Source organism: Giraffa tippelskirchi, chromosome 12 (genome assembly GCF_054371585.1).
Source record: "Giraffa tippelskirchi isolate mGirTip1 chromosome 12, T2T-mGirTip1v1.2.pri, whole genome shotgun sequence".
Lineage (NCBI taxonomy): Eukaryota > Metazoa > Chordata > Mammalia > Artiodactyla > Giraffidae > Giraffa > Giraffa tippelskirchi.
This window is the reverse complement of record NC_137286.1, coordinates 1191472-1211557: the sequence shown is the minus strand read 5'-3', so window position 1 is coordinate 1211557 and position 20086 is coordinate 1191472. Positions and strand designations below refer to the sequence as shown.

The window sequence follows — 20086 nt, the reverse complement described above, 5'->3', positions numbered from 1 at the left end:
TCAGCACCAGTGATGGGCAGGAAAGCACCCCACCGCCTCCCCGCTAAAGGTGACGTCAGCGAATCCCTCTCCAGGCTCCGGGTGGGCATCCTGAGGCTCCACCCACCCCCGCATCCGGAGACAAAGAGGAGACCCCCACCCCTCCCGCCCCGCCCACCCCCTTGGTCCCTCCCACCGCAGTCCCGCCTCCTCAGCAGGGACACGGCCCGCCTCCCACGCCCTCACTCCCCGAAACCCTGCGCCCCCGGCCGCGCCCCGCGGCTCGCCCACCCTCGCTGCTCCGGCGGATTCCCAGAGCGGGCGGCTCGGGGGTGGGGGGTAGGAGCATCGCCCGTCCCGTCACTATCACCGAGGGAGGCCTGGCACCCGACTTGTAACCCATGGTGTCCCCGTGTGAGAGAAGAGGGACTCGGACACAGGGGCCAAGCGACCTGCCCAGGGTCGGAGCCTGGCTCTGCCCAGGAGCCCAGGGGAGGAGGATGGGGAGGGGGGAGGGAGGGGGGAGGGAGGGGGAGGGAGGGGGAGGGAGGGGGGAGGGAGGGGGGAGGGAGGGGGAGGGAGGGGGGAGGGAGGGGGAGGCTGGGGGTGCGGCGCAGCACCCCCCTCCCGGGCTTGAATCACTAACCCCCCACGAATGTCAGGACTCCCCCTGCCTCGGCCTGGGAGCCCAGGGAGCTCGGTGGCTCTCTGAGACCTGGGCAGAGGCCGGCCGGCAGACTCCAGGCTCCTCCATACCAAGAGTCCCCCAGGAAAGGAACTAGAGGTACTGGTTCCCAGCCCTGGGACAGGGGCCTCATAGACCACCCCTATCCCCAGGGGCCTACCCTGGCGCTTCTATGACCTGTAGGGCCAGTCATGTCCAAGCCCAAGTCCACCTAGGGTGTGTGGGCTGCAAAGTAGGGCAGGCAGTGCACTCAGCCGGGAACACGGGAGCCCAGCAGAGCACGTGCACCGTCTCTGGGCGCCCAGTCTCTGCACAGGCCGAGCAGGAAGTAAGTTTTAGGGTGGGGTCTCCAAGAGACCCACTGTGGCCGGTGAGCACTGTGGCCGCCCTCTCCTTGCCGGCCAGGTGACCTGAGAACACCATCGCTTCTCCCTGGACTCAGAGCCCTGAGAACGGAGGGCAGCTGGACGGCAGCCGCACTCCTGGATGGATGGAGCCCGCCTGCTGAGGCCGGGGTGCCCTGTGACAGGCAATGGGGGTCCCTGCCCGAGCGGGTGGACGAGGGGACGGGCTGTCCTCTCTGTGGCCACCAGAGGGCTCCCGCGCCAGCCCGGGGTCCCGGGTTCACGGAGGGGCAGGTGCGCGCCCAGAGAGCCCCGCGTGGAACGCAGAGACGCAGCTCCCTTTGGGCAAATTGCACTCCCGCCCTGGAGGGGACCCCCGCGGTTTCTGGACCCCCCCGAATGTGGGTTCGCCAGGCCCAGGCCCCGCCCCGGGGAGGACGAGCGCGATCGCCCCCAGGAGCATGCCCGGGTCTCTCCAGCCTGGCAGCGCGGAAGGGACCCCGGAGCGCGCCTCCGGCCCGCGAGCCCCGCGGCCGGGCGCGCGGCCCCACCGGGCCCCGGGTGGCGGCGGGGGCGGGACCGGCGGCCCCGAGGTCCTGGCGGCGCGTCACTGCGCCCGGGAGCCCGCCCCGGCCCCGCCTCCCGCCCCGGGCCGGCTCCTTTTAATGGCGCGGCGCGCGGGTGCGGCGGGCTCTCGCGCGGCCCAGCGCAGAGGACGAGCCGAGCCAGCATGTCCGGGACCCGAGCCTCCAACGATCGGCCCCCCAGCGCGGGCGGCGTCAAGCGGGGGCGGCTGCAGCACGAGGCGGCGACTACCGGCTCCCGGGTGACCGTGGTGCTGGGCGCGCAGTGGGGGGACGAGGGCAAAGGCAAGGTGGTGGACCTGCTGGCCACGGACGCCGACATCATCAGCCGCTGCCAGGTGCGGGCCGGGCGCCGGGCCCCTCCCCCACCCGCCCAGGGAGGCACCCCCCACCCCGGATCCGGACGGATCCTGCCCTCCCGTCCTCCCCAACACGCCCCTTGGACGCCTCCCCTCCCGGGACACCCTCCCCAGCAGCCACCCCCACCCGCTCGGGGCAGACCGTCTTTCCCTCCCCCACGCCTCCCCCAGGGACCCCGCCTTCCCCGCCGGCCCCACCCCCGGGGCTGTGGGCCAGGGGCAGAGCTATAAATACAAGTCGCTGAGTTGGGGACACCCGATCCTCAGGGGGTGGGGTGTGCCATGGGTGTGACACTGGGGCGGGCAGTGCGGGGGTCGAGGCGGGGACCCCAGGTCCCAGTGGCTTGGAGGCCACCCAGACGGCCGCACTTCCTTGTTCTGTCTGGGACTGGGACAGGGCTGGTTGACCACAAGGGGTCAGTGTGCAGGAGGAGGCTGCCACCCCGGGCCCAGAGTGGGAGCGGGCATGGCCTCTCTGAGCCCTGGAGGCTCAGCCAAGAGGGGGCAGAGACCCGGCAGGACTGCGGGCCGGGACCCAAAGGAGGAGAGGGAGGAGCCTGCGTCTTCTGGCCAGGGTGACCCAGAGGCTGGTGGTGCCACCCAGGAGGCCAGACACAAGCTCTGTCCCCTGAGGGCCTGGGCAGGGCCTGTGCCCGCTGCAGGCTGCTCTCTGCACGCCGTCTGAGGTCTCCTCCACTCCTCGAGGCCTGTGCCATGCTCGCTGCCTTGGGCTGACTTACAGCTCGGGGTGCAGGGGGCTCGGCCCGGGGGTGTGCACTGGCCCTGCTGAGGCTCACAGCCCCGCGCGGGGAGGCTGCCAGAAGTGAGGAAGGGACGCCCTCTGGGTGCCTCGTGCCTGAGCTCCCACCAGGCGGCCCAGGGCTCAGCGCCGCCAGGGGAGCCCAGCGCGCCCGCTGGGGAAGTTGCTGCTCACAGGCCGACTGTGGGCTCCTGGAAGCTGCCTCCTGGGGTGGCGGGAGCCTCCCACCGTCTCACCCCCTCAGCCTCAGCAAGCAAGTCCACACCCCCTCCCTTGGCCCCTGGGCCGGGTGCGTGGACCATCCGCCACATGTCCCCTCGGGGGAGATGCCTGCTTCCAGCCGTGACACCCAGGGCCCTCCGTGTGACCTGCCCGCTCTGGGCAGCCTCATCCCCCTCCTTGAAGTGACCTCAGGGCTTGGCAGGTGTCTGTGAGGGCCCTCACCTCGGAACTGCTGGGCTACCCGCTGTCGACGCTGTTCTAGAGGGAGGCCCTCCCTGCTCTGCCACCTGGGTCAGCAGGCCAGGCCATGCCCTCTCCCGCCGCTTGTGAGAGCTGTGGGTGGGCCCAAGCAAGGGCAGAGCCTCCTGGAGCCCCCCAACCAAGCGGGAGCCCACGAGGCACCCTCTCCCTGACCCAGCTTCTCCCTGAGGTCCAATCTCCCCCTGCAGGCCTCCAGCTGTCCTGGGAGCCCACCGTGACCCCTCCCCTCCAGCCTCCGAACAAGCTGGTGAGGTGGGGAAACGGGGCCAGAGCCGCTGAGCCGTTGGAATAAGTGGCACGTGGGCCCTCCCATGTGCCACACCCGCCTGGCAGCAGTGCTGGGTCCGACTGGTGCGGGGAGGGTCCAGCCCCTGCCCCGGGAGGACTGCTTTTGCCTGGAGCCCAGTGTCATGGCCTTCACACGGCACTTGGCCCCAGAGCTGGGTCGAGCTCCGAGCGAGGGGCCAGGGCAGCGGGCAGCTGGCCGCAGAGTCACTGTGGGGGGCAGGGTGGGCTAGGGCCCCAGCCCTGCCTGGGTGGCTGTCTAGAAGGGCTGAAGCCAGCCAGCCCCAGCGACCGGAAGGGCCGCCTGGTCTGTCGCCTGGGCCTGGGGTCATCCTGAGCGGCAGCCCTGACCCCCGTGGCCGCCCGGGGCCCTGACTCCGGTCCTGCCGCTGCTGCTGCCCACCCCGCTCCCCCGCCGCCCACAGGCAGGACTCGGCTTCGGTCAACCTGGGAAGCCCTTTGGTGCCTTTGGCTACCTGGTTCACAGGAACTCACTTTCCACCTGCCCAGAGGCGCCCCCAGTGGTCATCCTCAGTTCTCTCCATCTCAGTGGTTTGCGGCCCGTGGTCAGCATGCACCCCAAGACCCCCAAGACCTTCCTTAGGGTCCAGAGATGGGGCCTTAGCCCCCGACTGTTCTATTTGCCTCCTCCTCCCCGAGTGGATGGCGCCCGACCCTCCCCCAGCGTCGGGAGGCCCCTTGCAGCCTGGCACAGGTCCAGGGGCGGGGGCGGAGCTGCTCCGGGCCCACGGCCCCGGGCTCCCTTCTCCCCTCACTCCCTGCCCAGTGCCCCCTCGCTCCTCCTGGCCCAGGTCCCGCTGCCGCCACAGAACAGCGACCCCAGAGCCGCCTCGAGCTCCGCCCACTCCCTGGGAGACCCCGGCCCTGCGCAGGGCTTTCTCTTGCGGTGCCCGCGGGCATCCTTCCTGCTGTTTGATGTCCCCCGCCCCCCGCCCAGATAGGAGCCCAGAGCCCACGCGCCTGGCCTGCCTGTCAGGGCCCCGGTCACGGCCCCTCCCACACCGCGCCGTGTCCCCAGGACACGGTGCCAGCCCTCCCTCCGTTTCCAGAGTCTTCAGCAGGCTTTGGGCCCACCACGGCCCGAGGCCTCAGGGTGCCCCGGGCAGGATTTATATACAATTCCCCCCTCCAAGGGCAGTGAGGTGGCTCGGTGCGGGAGTCCAGGACGGGATTCCCGGGTGGGCACCCTCAGCTCCCGGGAGGTGTGACCAAGGGCATGGTGGTCTCACTCCTGCGGGATGAGGGGCCTCGTCCTGCGGCTTGTCGGTGCTCTGAGATCTCCCTCCCTGGGAGAGAGACCAAGACTGTCCCCCGCCTGGAACCCCAGGCCGGTCCAGGGGCCTCCCAGGTCGGAGGCTGTGGGGGAGACGCCCAGTGCCTCCACGTCTGCACCCTCTGATGACGCCCGTCCCCCAGCAGAGGCTCCCGGAGGACAGTCTCCGCAGGGTCACCTGGGCACGGGAGACCTGTGCACTCACCTGGGCCTCTGCCCTCCTCCCTCTAGGCCTCACTCCGGTGCTTCACAGGCGGAGCAGTTCTGTTTGGGGTGAACGGATGGATGGGTGGACCGATGGTAGGGTCCCACAGAGCAGACATCCAGAAAGAGGCGCGTGAGGACTGCCTGGGCGCGTGACCTCCACGCTTTCACCCAGACCACGGTGGGGGTGGGGGCAGTTCACAAGGTTCTCCACCCAGAGAGCAGACCCCTGGCTGCTGCCTGCTGGGCACGATCCTGAGAAAACCCACTTCTCCGTGGCCACCCAGAGGCTCCGCCTCCACCCGCAGCCACGCCCAGAGGCTCCGCCCACGGCCACGCTCAAGGCCGTGAGCAGTGTTGCAGCCTCCGAGACCTGCGGCCCACACCCACCCTCTGTGCCTTCGTCCACTCTGCGCTGGCCCCAAAGAAGGTGGGCTGGCAGGACGCCTGTAGACAGGAGCTGGTCAGATCTCGGAGTGGGCCGGCCTTGGTCCTGTTCCTGTATCCTTGAGCGAGAAAGCCCCACTTGCTTAGATCCCTGTCGCCAGGGCGGCCCCTGGTGGGTGCATCCAATGGGGGCTTTGAGTGCCCGGCCAGCCGTGGGGGCGGCGTCAGCGTCCCTGGGGACTCTGAGCTGGCTGTGGTTGCCCCGAGGCTCCATCACGGAGGGGAGAACCTGGGGGGAGGCAGAGTCCTGAGGGTCCCCCCGGGGCATGAAAGAGGGGTGAGGCCGGCTCCTGGTCACTCTGGACGGGAACCTCCAGAGCCTGTCCGCCTGGGGGGACAGGGAGGCAGCACAGCCCAGGGGCGAAGGCCCTGAGGGGACCGCCAGGCTGGGCCTGGGCCTCTGAACCAGCTGTCCCTCTAAGTGGCTTTCCCCAGCCATGCCCCGCAGCTCTCCCGGCCTGTGGACTGCAGACCACAGCAGGGCTGGGGCGTTAGCAGTGGGGGGTGGTATATCCCTGCCCTGACCTCACACACACTCCGGGAGAGGGCAGACGGGGGTCTCTGGGACAGTCTCCTGAGCCTTTGCAGAGCTGCCGGGAGGGGCACCCTCAGGTCAGCGGGCCCCGGCTCAGCGTCCAGGGCTGGCTCACACCCCGGGAGTGGACCGTGGCCTGATGCCTGGGCCCTGTAGCCGGCAGGGGTCATTTGCTGCCCTCGGACCCACGGCGGCCTGCGCCTGTTCCTAGGCACTGGTGTTTACCCTAAACAAAGGTGGGGTGCGCTCGGGCCAGCTGACGTTGGCACTGGCCACTTGCGAACAGGGGAGGGGGCGGGGTGCCTGGGCCCCCCCACGGCAGGCAGGACGCGGCTGGGGGCGGGTCCGCTCTCAGGGAGAGCATCTGCAGGGAGGTCGTCCGCCCGCCACCCGGTCTCACCCAGGCTCTGCTGCAAACTCCTTTCCGGGGACCTCGGGTCCCCCCACCCCTCCGCCAGGCTGCCCTACCTACAGTGGCAAAGGTGACCATGGGCATGAACTGCACAGAGACCCTCATGTGCGGGGAGGCACTGCACACGTCCTGAGGAGAGGGCAGAGTAAGGATGGGGTCTCTGGGGGGCCCAGTGACCCCAAAACCCAGGCCATCATCACAGTGGCTCAGATGTTCAAGGCTGAGCCCACCGCCTCTCCCCCGCCGCACCTGGTCAGCATCAGCTCCCTCCCCTCCAGCAGCCCCCTGGGGTCCCCCACTTGGTGGCCCACCCACCCGGTTCTCTCCCAGCTGGCTCCATCCTGAGCCCCCTGTGGCCTGGCACTGTGCTGCCTCTGCTTGTGGGGCCCCCTCCTTGGTCCCCAGCCCCGCCCCCGCCATGTCCGCTGGCCCCCCATTGTCGGCTGAGAGCCTGTGGTCAGTTCCCACCGGGCCCACCTGGCTCAGGCACCCAGCGGGGCGGCAGGCCGGCCTCAAGGGAGAGTGGGCTGTGGAACAGGGCCCAGTCGTGCAGCAGGGCCCCAGGACACACACCAGGACCCAGTGACCCCAGGGGTCAGTTAGAGGCAAACCTGCCCCAGCCCTCCAACTCTAGGGTCATTCCAGACAGGCCTCCTCACATGCGTGTGACCCACGGAACACGGTGTCTGCAGGGCCATCGGGGGCGGCTGGGACGGAGGCTGGGAAAGGGGCGCTGAGGGGAAGTCGGGCTCGGCCAGTCTCCTTAAGTGTGAAGTGAGGTCCAGGAGCCAGCGCCCCTGCCCGGTCTCCCCCACCCCCGCCTGGGCCGTTTCCGTGGGGGAGACGGGAGGTTGTGTGAACCTCCCCAGCCCCACCGTGAGGGGCAGGTGGCGCCGGGGAGGACACGGCCCTCGTTCAGCCAGGCCTGGCCGGGCAGGGAGCGACCACGGGCATGCGGGGCTCCTCTCTCTGCCGGGCCCTGAGGGGCACAGGTGCTGGAATCCTCACAGCCAGTGGCCATCGCCTCCTGTGCCAGCCAGGAGGACAGTGGGGCGTGGGGTATGGGGCGTGGGGCGCAGGGGACCAGCCGCAGAGGGGCCCCACGGATACACGAGTGCCTTTGCAGGAGGTGGGGATGGCGGGGCTCCAAGGCCTCCGGCAGCAGCCAGGACACTTCCCCTCCCCGACCCCCGCTCACCGGCTTCGGGGACCCACGTGCTGGGGCCCACACTGGCCTCTAGAGCCCACACCTGGCGCTGGAGGCTGGCTTCCCTCCTGGGTGGGGCCTCCTGGCTGCCCCCGCCCACCCCAGTCTGCCTCAGGATGGCTTTTCCCCTCTTTATTCCCAGACGGGAGGTGCAGGCCCAAGGCAGGGTCCCTGCTGGTGCACGCCGGCTCCTGGCCCCGGAAAGGCTGTGCTGCCTGCCCGCCCTCTGCGCCCCTCACCCTGGAGCTCAGGCTATGTGGCAGCAGGGGCCTGAATCTGTGGTCCCCACATCATCCCTGTGTCAGAGGAGGAGCCCCAGACGGAGTCATGGGCGGGCAGGCAGGGCTCTGAGCCTGTGGTGGCTTCAGGGGCTGCACTGAGCCGGCCTCCCCGGAGTGTCAGTCCAATCGGGTGCTGGGAGTGGGGGCCAGCCCGGCCAGCCCGTCTCTTGGACCCAGTGCCCTGACCAGGCCCTGGCACCCCAGACATGCGTCGGGGGCAGCCACTGGACCAGGCTCCCCAGGTCCAAGCAGAGATGGCGTCTCACACTCCTGGGGGGCAGACCTGCCACCCGGGGCGGGGGGCTCCTGAGTGCCTGCGTTTAGAGCTGCCCGAGTGAGGCCAGGCGCCGGGCAGGCCCCCCGGGGTGGATGCCGATCTGTTTTCTGTTCCCAGGGAGGCAACAATGCTGGCCACACCGTGGTGGTGGACGGCAAGGAGTACGACTTCCACCTGCTGCCCAGCGGCATCATCAACACCAAGGCCGTGTCCTTCATCGGTGAGTGCCCGCCTGCCTGCCCCCGCTGCAGCCCTGGCAACCCCTGGGTGTGAGCAGGAGAGGCCTGGACGTCATCCAGCCCTGGGGTCCATACACAGGCTGGACACAGCGGGGCGTGGGGCTGGGCCCGGAGGGTCTGCGTGGGCAGCTGTCCCCCGCCCTCCTCCAGCTCCTGGGCGGCCCCCTCCCCACCCCTTCCCACCGCCCTCTCCTGCCCATCCCTCCAGGACACACTCCAGGAGCTTCGGGGACTTTTCCTTCTGGCTCTTTCCACGGCTGAGCAGGGCCACACATATGACTCACTACCCTGCCACCCCCCCCCCCAGGAAGCAGGGCTGGCACAGCGAGCGTGTGCCCGCTGGTGGTGCAGGTCCAGACCTGGATGTGAGCCCAGGGACGCGACGGAGCAGTGGACCTGTGGGGCAGTGGGCAGTCAGGCTGTGCAGGAAGGGACGGTGGCCCACGGGCTTCTGTGTGGGTGTGGAGGGTGAGGACCCCAGCTCACCAGGGACCCCACGCCCAGGGGCCAAGTCTCTGCCCTAGGAAGCTGCTGGGCGCCACTGGGTGGGAACCAGGCCAAGGAGGCACCGCTCGCTGGAGGGTGGGGAGCGGGGGTCTGCCCGGTGTCCTGGGAACCGGGAGCATGAGCAGGGTGAGCCCGGCAGACAGTGACGGGAGCCCCGCGGCAAGGGTGGGACGTGCCAGCGCTCACGCGGCCCCCCACCAGACCCTGCCCCGTGGTCCTCTTGGGGCTCGTGGCATTTAGATGACCTTTCAAGCTCAGCGTGGCTTGCTGCCTCTGAGTCACTCTCGTCTGGACCTGTGTCCCGTCTCCCTCCGCCAATCCCGGCGCCCAGGGGACGCGCCCCCTAGGAAGGCCGTGGGGGCCCCAGCCGGCAGGCTTTGGCCTCAGAGGAGAGGGAAGCCTTTGCTTCAGCCTGGGCCCCCGGTTAGCTCGTGGCTGTGGCGAGCCCCCTCCTCGCCTGGGCTTGGCGCCTGCCCTCTGCAGAACCCCCTTCAGTTTTACGGGGATGGGGAGGCCTGGCTCCCGAGACCAAACAGCTGAAGGCTGTGTTTCTCCCCGCCTCCTGCCTTCCCGATTCCGTGCCGCGTAAATCAAGCATGACGGCTCTATTGAGGTGTAACTTATGTGCCATGAAACGTGCCCCGTGAGGGTAGGATGGCGCATCTGTCCCAGCTCAGTCCTAGAACGCTGTCGCCTCCTGAAGACCTCCGCCAGCAGCCACTCATCTGCTGTCTCTGTAAATGAGGGCTTTTGTCTGGACCATTTTTTATCGTGATAGAGTACACATAATATAAACTTCCCATCTGTCAAAAGTCAAAATTTATTTTATGTAAATTCATGTATTTTCTTCTAAATGTTATGCCCTCCTTCCTTTCGGATTCCCTCTATTTTATGAAACAGTGGCCAGTTTTTTGTACATGCCCTTTCATGGCAAAACAGTTGGCAACCGCAGACCCGTGCACTGATTTTTTTTGAAACGTGGAATCTTCTTAGAAGCCCTGGGCAGCACAGCGGTCACCCGACAGCCGAGTCTGGAGAGAGGACAGGCACGTCTGAGTTGACCAAGGCTGACCTCGACCCACCACATAGCTGACGGCGAGCTATGTGACGACCGGGGAACGTTGGCCCAGCGTGCAATTTAATCACTTATTTCTTCCGAACTGCATCCTGGGAATTTAGCATCTTAATGAGGATTATTAATCTCCTTCTCATGGCAAAAAAAAAAAAAATTTTCCATCTTAACCATTTGTAACCGTCCAGTTCAGTAGCATCGAGTGCATTCGTATTGTTGGGCAGCATCACCACGTCCGTCTGCAGAGCTCTGTCATCTCCCTCAACAGAAACTCTGTCCCCGCTGAGGTCTCACTCACCTTTCCCTCCCCTCGCCCCTGGCCCCCAGCAGCCTGCCTTCTGTCCCCGCGAGTCTGACTCCTCTGGGGACCTCGTACAAGGGGTCATGCAGAGAATGGCCTTTAGTGTCTGGCTTACTTCACTTTATTTATTTATTATTTATTTCACAGGGGGGCTTCCCTGGTGGCTCAGATGGTAAAGCATCTGCCCTGCCATGCAGGAGACCCAAGTTTGATCCCTGGGTGGGGAAGATCCCCTGGAGAAAGGACTAGTTACCCACTCCAGTATTCTTGCCTGGAGAATTCCATAGACAGAGGAGCCTGGCCAGCTACCATCCATGGGGTCACAAAGAGTCAGACACAGCTGAACGATGGACACTTCCACACTTACTTCACTTTATGTGGTGTGTGTGAAGTTCATCCTTGTGGCAGCCTGTGGCAGCGTCCCCTTCCTTTTCACGGCTGTGTAATAATCCCATCGTGGGGTTGTGCCACATTTCCTCCGTCCATCATCGGTGTCCACTGACGGACACCTGGGCTGTTTCCCCGTCTTAGCCATCGTGAACGATGCAGCTATGAGCACGAGGGCGAGAATCTCACAGTGTTTTAAGTGTCTGTGATCCAGTTCAGTCTCATGTCCATGTGTTGCAGGCAATGGAGTGGTGGTCCACCTGCCAGGCTTGTTTGAAGAAGCAGAAAAGAACGAGAAGAAAGGTAGGTCTGTGTCCCCGCGGAGCCGCCCCGCCCGGGAGCCCCCCGCCCGGGAGCGGAGTGTGTCCCTGGAGCCGCGGGTGTTCCCCGCAGAGCCGTGTGTTCCCCGCGGCCGAGTGGGCGGTGCTCCCCGTGTGGTTTCTCCGACAGCGGTGGCGGGTGGGCGGGTGGTGCGGCTTCCACGCTGGCCCCCGGCCCGGGCCTCACACCGGAAGCTTGAGAGCAGGCAGGCAGTCCAGGGGCCCCAGAGACGTCAAAGGTGTGCTTTCATGACACTGGGGACATGTGGCGCCGGGACTTGCAGACTCCGGCTCCAGCAAGGACAGGGCCCTGGCGCCTGGAATTGGACCCTGATGTCCTGAGACTGGGGACGGTTGGGCAGACATCCTTGCAGGGAAGGGTGTGGTCCCTGGGGGCTGCTCAGGGGCAGGAGGCAGGCAGGCAGTGACCAAGGCCGCCGGCCAGGCATCCGGGCAGGTGGGCCCCCGATGGGTGTCGAGAGGAAGGTGGGCGACACACAGCCCTGAGACGCCCTGCAGGAAGCGGGGCCTCCGCCTCGGGGCCCAGGCTCAGCGCCGGCATGAAAGGGGCCAGTGGGTCCTGGCTCCGGGACGTGGGCCCAGGAGGCGCCGAGACGGAGCCCGTGAGGAGACAGCCGCCCGTGGGGATGCGGGTGGATGTCCCCAGGTCCCCAGGGGAGGGCCCGTCGCCGACCGCACGCCATGTCCGCAGGCCTGAAGGACTGGGAGAAGAGGCTTGTCATCTCTGACCGGGCCCACCTCGGTGAGTCCCAGGGCCTCTCCGCCCGCCTGAGAACAAGGGCCCCCGGGCCGCCCAGGCCTTCTCTGAGGGCTCCTGGGGGTGCCGGGTCAGGATGACCGCCAGCACAGGCAGGCGGGGAAACAGGCCCGGGGGGAGGGGCCCGTGGTGTCCCCAGAGGCCCCGTAACCGTCTGTCTCTCCCGCCCGCGCTGTACCCGCCCGCCGGCCGGCAGTGTTCGATTTCCACCAGGCGGTGGACGGGCTCCAGGAGGTGCAGCGGCAGGCCCAGGAGGGCAAGAAGTGAGTGGCATCTGCGCTCCTCGGGCCTCGTGTCTGCGGCCACAGAGCTGGGGGCGTGTCGGGTGAGGGGGGCATGCATCCTCCAGGAGCCCCGAGGACAGGTCCGTCAGTTCACCCTGCGCCTCCCCAGCCCTGAAGCCCAAGAGAGCCGCCTCTCCCCGGGGCCATGCGGTCCTTCCCAGGGCCACCCCGGGGAGCGCCCCTGCCGTCCGTCACCTGCTGCGCCCCCCGCCCCTGCTGAAGTCCCAGGCCAGCCTTGACCACAGCTCCACCGGGCGCCAAAGCCTGCCCAGCTGCCCTCGATGGGCAGTCACTGGTTCTCCAGAGACGTTCACTGCAGTGTGCCAGGGACACGCGCGGGTCAAAGCTGGGACGGGAGTGAAGCAGACCAGAATCCTGCCTCTCACACACGTGTGCACACACGCACATGCCAGTGCATGCACGTGCATAGATTATACGCACACTGCCATGCACACTCAAGCAGAGGGACACACACATGCACGCACACACTCATACGCAAGTGCACACATGCTCACATATGAACATGTACTCACAAACATGCGCGTACACATAGGGCTTGGCCACACACAGGTGGCGATGCTGAGCATCCCTGTTCACTGACCTGGGCTGGGCTGCGGTGGGCAGTGGGTACAGGGTGGCACTGCCAGGTTCCAGTTCTGAGGAGATGGCAGATGCCCAGGGCAGAAGCCTCGGTGCTGGGCAGAAGGTAGCTGGGCCAGGGAGGGAACCCCCAGGCACTAGGCCTCAGGGGGCCACGGGAGGGGCAGGGCAGGGACTTGGACCCACATGCCACGCCCGCAGCTCCCGGTCCTGGAAGCTGGCTGCTAGAGGCGTCCAGGGGTTCTCACGGGTCTCCCAGCCCCCGGGGCAGCTGCTGGGGAGGGCCCTCGGGTGTTGCCCGGCTCAACCTTGGTTTATGGGGATGGATGCTGAGGCCTGAGGGCTGGACAGGGGCCCCGGGTTCAGGCTCCTCCCGCAGTTCTGGCAGGCTCACCTGGGCCCCCCGAGCTCATGGCCCTCGGCCTGTCTTCCAGCATCGGCACCACCAGAAAGGGGATCGGGCCGGCCTACTCATCCAAGGCCGCCCGCACTGGCCTCCGCATCTGCGACCTCCTGTCCGACTTCGACGAGTTCTCCACCCGGTACCCGACGCGTCCGCGGCCCCGGGCTGGGGGAGGCCAGGCCAGGGGAGCGGGCACCCACCCGATACCCGATGCGTCCGCGGCCCTGGGCTGGGGGAGGCCAGGCGGGGGGGCCGGGCACAGGGCTCCGGGGAGGCGGGGTCGCAGTCACTGTCGCTTCCGCAGGTTCAAGAACCTGGCGCAGCAGCACCAGTCCATGTTCCCCAGTTTGGAGATAGACGTTGAAGGTCAACTCAAAAGGCTCAAGGTAGAGCTGGGCACCCCGGCATCGGGCAGGCCCAGCCCCACCGAGGGTCCCTCCACACCCGTGCACGCTCCTGCAGCGCCCCCGGAACCGGGCCTTATTTCCTGGTGGCTGGGCTCGGGGACCACAGGCCTCCCGTGGGAGCCCCTGGTCAGCTGTGCTCAGGGCGGTCTCAGAAGGCCAGGGGCTCACCCGCTGGCCTGGCCCCTCGAGTTCTCTCTGAGGAAATGACCCTGGACACTCCCAGGGCCATAGGCAGACCCTCTTGGTCTGGGGCAGGAGGCAAAGGCGTCCCAGCTCACTGCTAGAGGGACGGAGTGGGCAGGAGATAGGAGGATGTCTGCATGGAGCCCTTCTGGAAACCTCCAGGGCTGGACCCCAGCTCCTCCAGCCTCGTCTGGGGCTCTAGATCTAGACAGGGATGGACCCACAGGGATGTGTGGAGACAAAGGGCCTCGCTGGGCAGGAATTTGCTGGAAGACAGAGGCTGTGGGGAGGAGGCCAGAGCTGGGTGGACCCCCTTCTTGCATCATGGCCCCTTCTCCCAGGGTTTCGCCGAGCGGATTCGCCCCATGGTCCGAGACGGCGTTTATTTCATGTACGAGGCGCTCCATGGCCCCCCCAAGAAGATCCTCGTGGAAGGCGCCAACGCAGCCCTCCTTGACATTGACTTTGGTATGTCCCCAGCCAGATCCCCACAGACCTGTCTTTTCTGTCTGCCAAGGAGACAGCTGTGCTGGGGTCACCTTCCACACCAAGCTGCCCTCTATGCCCAGGAAACAGTCATACTGCTCTCTTTCCATAACTTCAGCCTGGAGGGGAAAAGAGAGGCTAGACTGGGAATGAGGGATGGGGATGAAGGAGGGGATGAGGGGGGGACGTGGGGGGATGAGGGATGGGGATGAGGGCGATGAGGGATGGGGATGAAGAAAGGGATGAGGGATGGGGTGAAGGATGGGGATGAGGGATGGAGATGAAGAAGGGGATGAGGGATGGGGGTGAGGGATGAGGGATGGGGATGAAGGAGGCGATGAGGGATGGGGATGAGGGGGATGAGGGGTGGGGATGAAGAAGGCAATGAGGGATGGGGATGAGGGGGATGAGGGGTGGGGATGAAGGAGGGGATGAGGGGGGGATGTGGGGGGATGAGGGATGGGGATGAAGAAAGGGATGAGGGATGGGGGTGAGGGATGGGGATGAGGGATGGGGATGAAGGAGGTGATGAGGGATGGGGATGATGGGGATGAAGGAGGGGATGAGGGGGGACGTGGGGTGATGAGGGATGGGGATGAAGAAAGGGATGAGGGATGGGGTGAAGGATGGGGATGAGGGATGGAGATGAAGAAAGGGATGAGGGATGGGGGTGAGGGATGGGGGTGAGGGATGGGGATGAGGGGGATGAGGGAGGGGGATGAGGGGGATGAGGGAGGGGGATGAGGGGGATGAGGGAGGGGGATGAGGGGTGGGGATGAAGGATGGGATGGGGGGGATGTGGGGCGATGAGGATGGGGATGAGGGGGATGAGGGATGGGGATGAAGGAGGGGATGGGGGGACGTGGGGGGATGAGGGATGGGGATGAGGGGGATGAGGGATGGGGATGAAGAAAGGGATGAGGGATGGGGATGAGGGATGGGGATGAAGAAAGGGATGAGGGATGGGGTGAAGGATGGGGATGAGGATGGAGATGAAGAAGGGGATGAGGGATGGGGGTAAGGGATGGGGATGAGGGATGGGGATGAAGGAGGCGATGAGAGATGGGAATGAGGGGGATGAGGGATGGGGATGAGGGAGAGACTGGCTGGGCCCAGGAGCCCCAACTGCCCCACCTGGGCCTCTGTCACCGCTGTCCCCGCTGTCCCTGCTGTCCCCAGCCCAGGGACACACCAGCCCCAAGGTTGCCTGGCGCAGGCGAGGCACCCACCGTCCAAGCCCGAGGGAGCCTCCCCCTCCCCACCCCTAGCTCATACACACAGCACCCTGCATTGGCCACGCCCCTTGGATGGTCCCTGGGACCACCGGGGCGACCCGTCACCAGGGTTCTTGCAGGGTGGCAGCCCTCCTGGCTCTGTCTCGCAGGGACCTACCCCTTCGTGACATCCTCCAACTGCACGGTGGGCGGCGTGTGCACCGGCCTGGGCATCCCACCCCAGAACATAGGCGAGGTCTACGGCGTGGTCAAGGCTTACACCACACGCGTGGGCATTGGCGCCTTCCCCACCGAGCAGATCAACGTGAGTCCCCAGCCACAGGGACCGCGCAGGCGCCTGGTGGAGGGGCCGGGGAGGCCGCAGAGAAGATCCTGAGGCTGCAGCCCCAGCCCCCACCCTGTGTGGCTGCCCCGCAGAGCCCCCGGCGCAGGAGGGACCCTGAGAGCCTTCTCTCCAGCCCCGCCTGGGCGCCCAGGCCACCTTCCTTCTGGGGCTGAGTGAGCCTGGGTTTGGTCTCAGCTGGGCGAGAGCAGGGTGGGAGCAGCACCCCCACCTCACCCAGCAGACTGTCCTGTAGCCTCGTGGGTGTCTCTGGGAGCTCAGGACGGCCCCCGCCTTCCTCTCTCTGGCCTTGTGCCCGCGAGGCTGGAGGGACACGAGGCTCCTATCCTGAGCAGGCATGCGAGGGCCAGAGCAGGAAGGGGACGTACTGGGCAGGGTTATGAACCCTGGAGAAATAAGCACACAGCCTGCTTGAGGGCCACTGCGGGGTCGGGCAGATTCACCCTCACCTGCCCACGAGGCCAGGACGGGGCCCTGGTCAATAGGCACAGCTGGGGCAGGCGTGCCCGGGGCCCGGGGCAGGCGAGCGGGCGTGAGGAGGGGTGGTCGTCGAGGGGCCGTGGGAGAGTGGGGTGGGCGGCCAGCTCGGGCTCCGTCCCCGCAGCCCCCAGGCCCTCTCTGTTGCCCCACAGGAGATCGGGGACCTGCTGCAGAGCCGCGGCCACGAGTGGGGCGTGACCACGGGCAGGAAGCGGCGCTGTGGCTGGCTGGACCTCATGATCCTGAGATACGCCCACATGGTCAACGGATTCACTGCGTGGGTGGAGCTGTGGCGCCCCCCCACACACACACACCCCAGGCGCCCGCCCCCGGGGGCCCAGCCCCAACTCCCCAGACGCCCCAGGAGCAGGGCAGCCAGGCCTCGGGTCTCAGGGCCATGGTCCCCCCACACAGGGTGACCTCACCCCGGGGAGACCCTTCCACACAGCGAGGCCTCTGGGGGGTGATGGGGAGGGCTGTCCAGGGCGCCTTGGGGTCAGCCCTGCGCTCACTCCTGAGCACAGACAGGGAAGGAGACATCGTGAGGCCAGAGGGCATCCCGCCCCCGGAAGCGGTGCAGACGTCTCTCCTGGAGCCGGGGAGCGGGCCCAGAGCAGAGGGCCTGTGTGCGTGCTGACAGACCCTCCGCTGAGCCGGCCGCGCCCAGCCTGCGGTCCAGACCCCTGTTCTGCTGGGCCGTGGGGACGGGGCCGTGCAGGCCCCAGCGCCCAGGGCACTCGGCGCCAGACGAGCTGGGCTCCTGGCCTCACCGTCGGGGGCTTTGCCATCCTCCCTCCTAGTCCCGCAAACAGGAGGAGCGAGGGGTGGAGCTGGGTGGGAGCAGTGACGGCGGCTGACCACCCCTCGGCTTCTCGCTGTGCTCTGGACAGGCTGGCCTTGACAAAGCTGGACATCTTGGACACCCTGGACGAGATCAAGGTCGGCGTGGCGTACAAGCTCGGTGGGAAGCGGATTCCCTACTTCCCAGGTGCGGGCGCCGCCGCCTCCCTGCCCTTGGCCACTGGTCTCGGGCCGAAGGGACGGCGTGTGCGCGTCGGTCACACGGGGGAGCCCGTGTTGGAGATGTTTCCCACTTCTGTCCGCGGCAGGTTCTCACCCCGCCTGGAAGCCTATGCGTCTGTGCTCTGGGGAGGGCTCAGAGGGACTCAGGGGCTGGCCTGACCCCAAGACCCCCCCAGAGTCAAGGCGCACCTCCTGGGAGCTGGGGACTCACCTGAAATAGCAGACAGGGGCTCTGGATGTGCGAAGCTCTGGGCCAATAGGAAAACGATCTTGACCTAAGGAAACACATGTGTTTGCTGAGACTCTGTAAGGTCCCCCTGAAGTTTCCGTGACCAAGCCAGTGTCCCTTCTAACAAGCGTGGAGGCAGTGATGCTTTCCTGTGCGTGACCCCACCCCCACCGCCGCCCCCAGCAAGTGTGTGCAGACTCCTGGCTGTGCGAGCCCCATGGCTCCTCTTGGCCAGCGTCCCCCAGACCGACTGACCCTGATCTCTGAGAGGACACAGCAGGGGAGCACTGAGACTCAGGGCATGTGCTTGCAGTGGACAGCGCCTTCCAGCAATTTCTGACCACAGGGGTGGTTAGCGTCTGCTGTGAGGCCGGGAGTCCAGACCAAGTGGGATCCTTGCCCTGGGGAGGGGAATATAGATCCTTCAGGAACCCTGACACTGCAGGACCTGAAATCCCCTTAGAAGCGAGGACCTCAGAATTCCTCAGCTGAGGTGTCCCCTGGAATCCGTGTCCAGGGTGGTATGTCCCCTGGGCTGGAAGGGGAACAGGCAGCATCCCAGAACCACCCCCAACCCTGAGAAAACCAGGCAGGGCCGCTTGCCTTCTCTGCCCCCGAACCCTGGGGCAAGCAGACCCCGGCCCGGGGGACCCAGGCCCGTGGCCGCGTGGAAATCGGCAGCACGCGGCTCATCCAGCCCGTGTCTGCAGCCAACCAGGAGATCCTGCAGAAGGTGGACGTGGAGTACGAGACGCTGCCGGGGTGGAAGGCGGACACCACAGGTGCCCGGAAGTGGGAGGACCTCCCCCCGCAGGCCCAGAGCTACATCCGGTTCGTGGAGAACCATGTCGGAGTGGCAGGTAGGTGCCCAACCTCCGGCCACCCCCTCCACCCCCCTCATCCCAGGCTGAACCTCCCCTTCCCCTTTCAGTGAAATGGGTTGGTGTCGGCAAGTCCAGAGATTCGATGATCCAGCTGTTTTAGACAAAGCCGGAGCAGGCCCCCACAGGCCACGCCGCGTCTTTCCTCCACCGGCAGAACCAACGCCGTAAACAAAGAGATTTGAAAGCTATTTTCTGTACTTTTGTATTTCTCTTTAAGCCTTCAGCCCAACCCACTGATTTCTACAACAACTTGAAACATCTGAAAGCCGGTGTTGTGTACATTTTTAAAAATCCTGCTATTTCACATGAGCTCAAACCAGAGCCCTTTTCTGGCTCGTGAACTGTCACGTGGTTGTCTGTGCAGTTGGAGCCGTTGGGTAATAAACAAATCCCACCCCCTGAACAGCAGTGATCAGTGCAGGTTTGTTCTGGCTTCGTCACTGTTGCTTCGACTTTTAACTGCTGAAGGGCACCACTCGGCAGCATCAGAGGCCTGGGTGACTCACATTTCCAGTGTCAGGAAGCCAAGCCATTTGTTTGCTCAGACAACAAAATGGGAGCAGCCCAGGGAAGGAAGACCACGGGCATGAAGCATGTTTTCCAAAACTGAACGTCTCAGCAGACTCACTCTAGACCCCAGAGCCCTTCCCCACACAGCAGCCCCTGCCTTTCAGTGGGATGCCCTCTGCCCCCACCCTGTGTCCCCTGGGCGAAGAAGACGCTTCTCAGCTGGCAGAACCTGCAGAGACCCTACTGTGGTCTGTGCTCAACTGGAAGCCAAGCAGCCTCCTTCAACAACGCTTCAGAGTGTGCGGTCAGTTTAGAAAAATAACTGGCCTTTTGGTATCATTTCAGAGAGGGAAGGGTTTATACATATGGAGAGACTCGGAGTCTGCCAGGCCTAAATCCTCACTTTCTAGAGCTGAGGATGCCATCTGGCTTCACAGACATCGGGCAGGTGCCAACCCGGCTTGCTTCCCATGGACCCCGCCAGCCCCAGGAAGTTCTGCAGGGCCTGGTATCACCTGCTCGCACCCTGGAGTCCAGGACTCTTGTGACAGCGTATTAGGTGAACAGGCCACATATTGGGAGTATGGCTTCACACACACTAGTGAGCTTTTCCAAACGGTGCCGAGAATGGCCTTCCGTGATTTGAAAGAATGCAGGAGCGCATGTGTGGGCCAGCTTCCTCGGGCAGCAGGGCTAGAAGTGAGAAACAGCAGAAGAAGCTGACCTTGGTGTTTCCCGAGAATTATCTCCCTGCACGACAGAGCAAGGGGGGGAAAGGAGAGAGCCCGGAGGCAGGGTGAGCTCTTAGGGAAGGAGGTGGACCCCAGCTCTCCTCCCTGCCCCCGGGGACTGTGCTTCTCCTGACCAGATGACCGTCTCATGCCATCCTGCTACAACAGAGGGGTGCACTCTCTGGGCAATCAACCAGAGCAGGCATTTTTCAGAAGAAAGAGAAATCACTTTGTTCTGTGTAAAAAGCTGCAGTCCTGGCTCAGCAAGGTCAGCCTGCAACTTAGGTTAGAAAGCTGCCGCTAAATCCTTCACTCCAGTACAAGTTGTTTTTTTCCTTCCGGCTCTGGACCACGTCTTGGGGAGGCAGCCCCAGGCGGAATGTCTGAGTATCTGCAGAAGTTTTACAGAAAAGACACCGAACTAGAGGGGACGTCATTCTTGCCTGGCGCCGGCATCCTCAGCCTTGTGTGGTCCAGAGATGGGAGAGTGGGGGGTGAGGTTAGCCGCCTTCTCTCAGCATCCGGTGCTGTGACGGTCTGAGCAGTTG

General features: G+C 65.7%; 1 protein-coding gene across 6 annotated transcripts; it reads left to right on the top strand.

Annotated features, from left to right (window-relative positions):
- Positions 1–1657: 1657 nt before the first annotated feature.
- Positions 1658–18700, top strand: ADSS1 (adenylosuccinate synthase 1). 6 transcript variants are annotated; one of them, XM_081550795.1, is made up of 14 exons: positions 1658–1930; positions 8254–8356; positions 10883–10945; positions 11337–11342; positions 11675–11725; positions 11937–12003; positions 13059–13166; positions 13332–13413; positions 13959–14085; positions 15488–15642; positions 16314–16438; positions 17052–17149; positions 18124–18273; positions 18345–18700. In XM_081550795.1, exons 1-14 carry the CDS (start codon positions 1739–1741, stop codon positions 18395–18397), a joined length of 1380 nt encoding a protein of 459 aa, XP_081406921.1. In that variant the 5' UTR covers positions 1658–1738; the 3' UTR covers positions 18398–18700. The 6 variants fall into 6 exon arrangements, 5 of the variants coding, with proteins under 5 accessions (XP_081406921.1, XP_081406922.1, XP_081406920.1 ...); XM_081550796.1 differs by having other exon boundaries at positions 17052–17151; positions 18135–18273; XR_014071421.1 differs by lacking the exon at positions 11337–11342 and having other exon boundaries at positions 13959–14115; positions 15466–15642; positions 16314–16442.
- Positions 18701–20086: the final 1386 nt, after the last annotated feature.

What these genes read in the sequence shown, in the direction of transcription:
- ADSS1 (XM_081550792.1), top strand. Translation starts at nt 1,739, where the DNA reads ATGTCCGGGACCCGAGCCTCCAACGATCGGCCCCCCAGCGCGGGCGGC. An exon ending in TTCGACGAGTTCTCCACCCG is followed by an intron (nt 13,167 to 13,331) that starts GTACCCGACGCG and finishes TCGCTTCCGCAG; the next exon opens with GTTCAAGAACCTGGCGCAGC. An exon ending in AGCCAGATCCCCACAGACCT is followed by an intron (nt 14,116 to 15,465) that starts GTCTTTTCTGTC and finishes GCAGGGTGGCAG; the next exon opens with CCCTCCTGGCTCTGTCTCGC.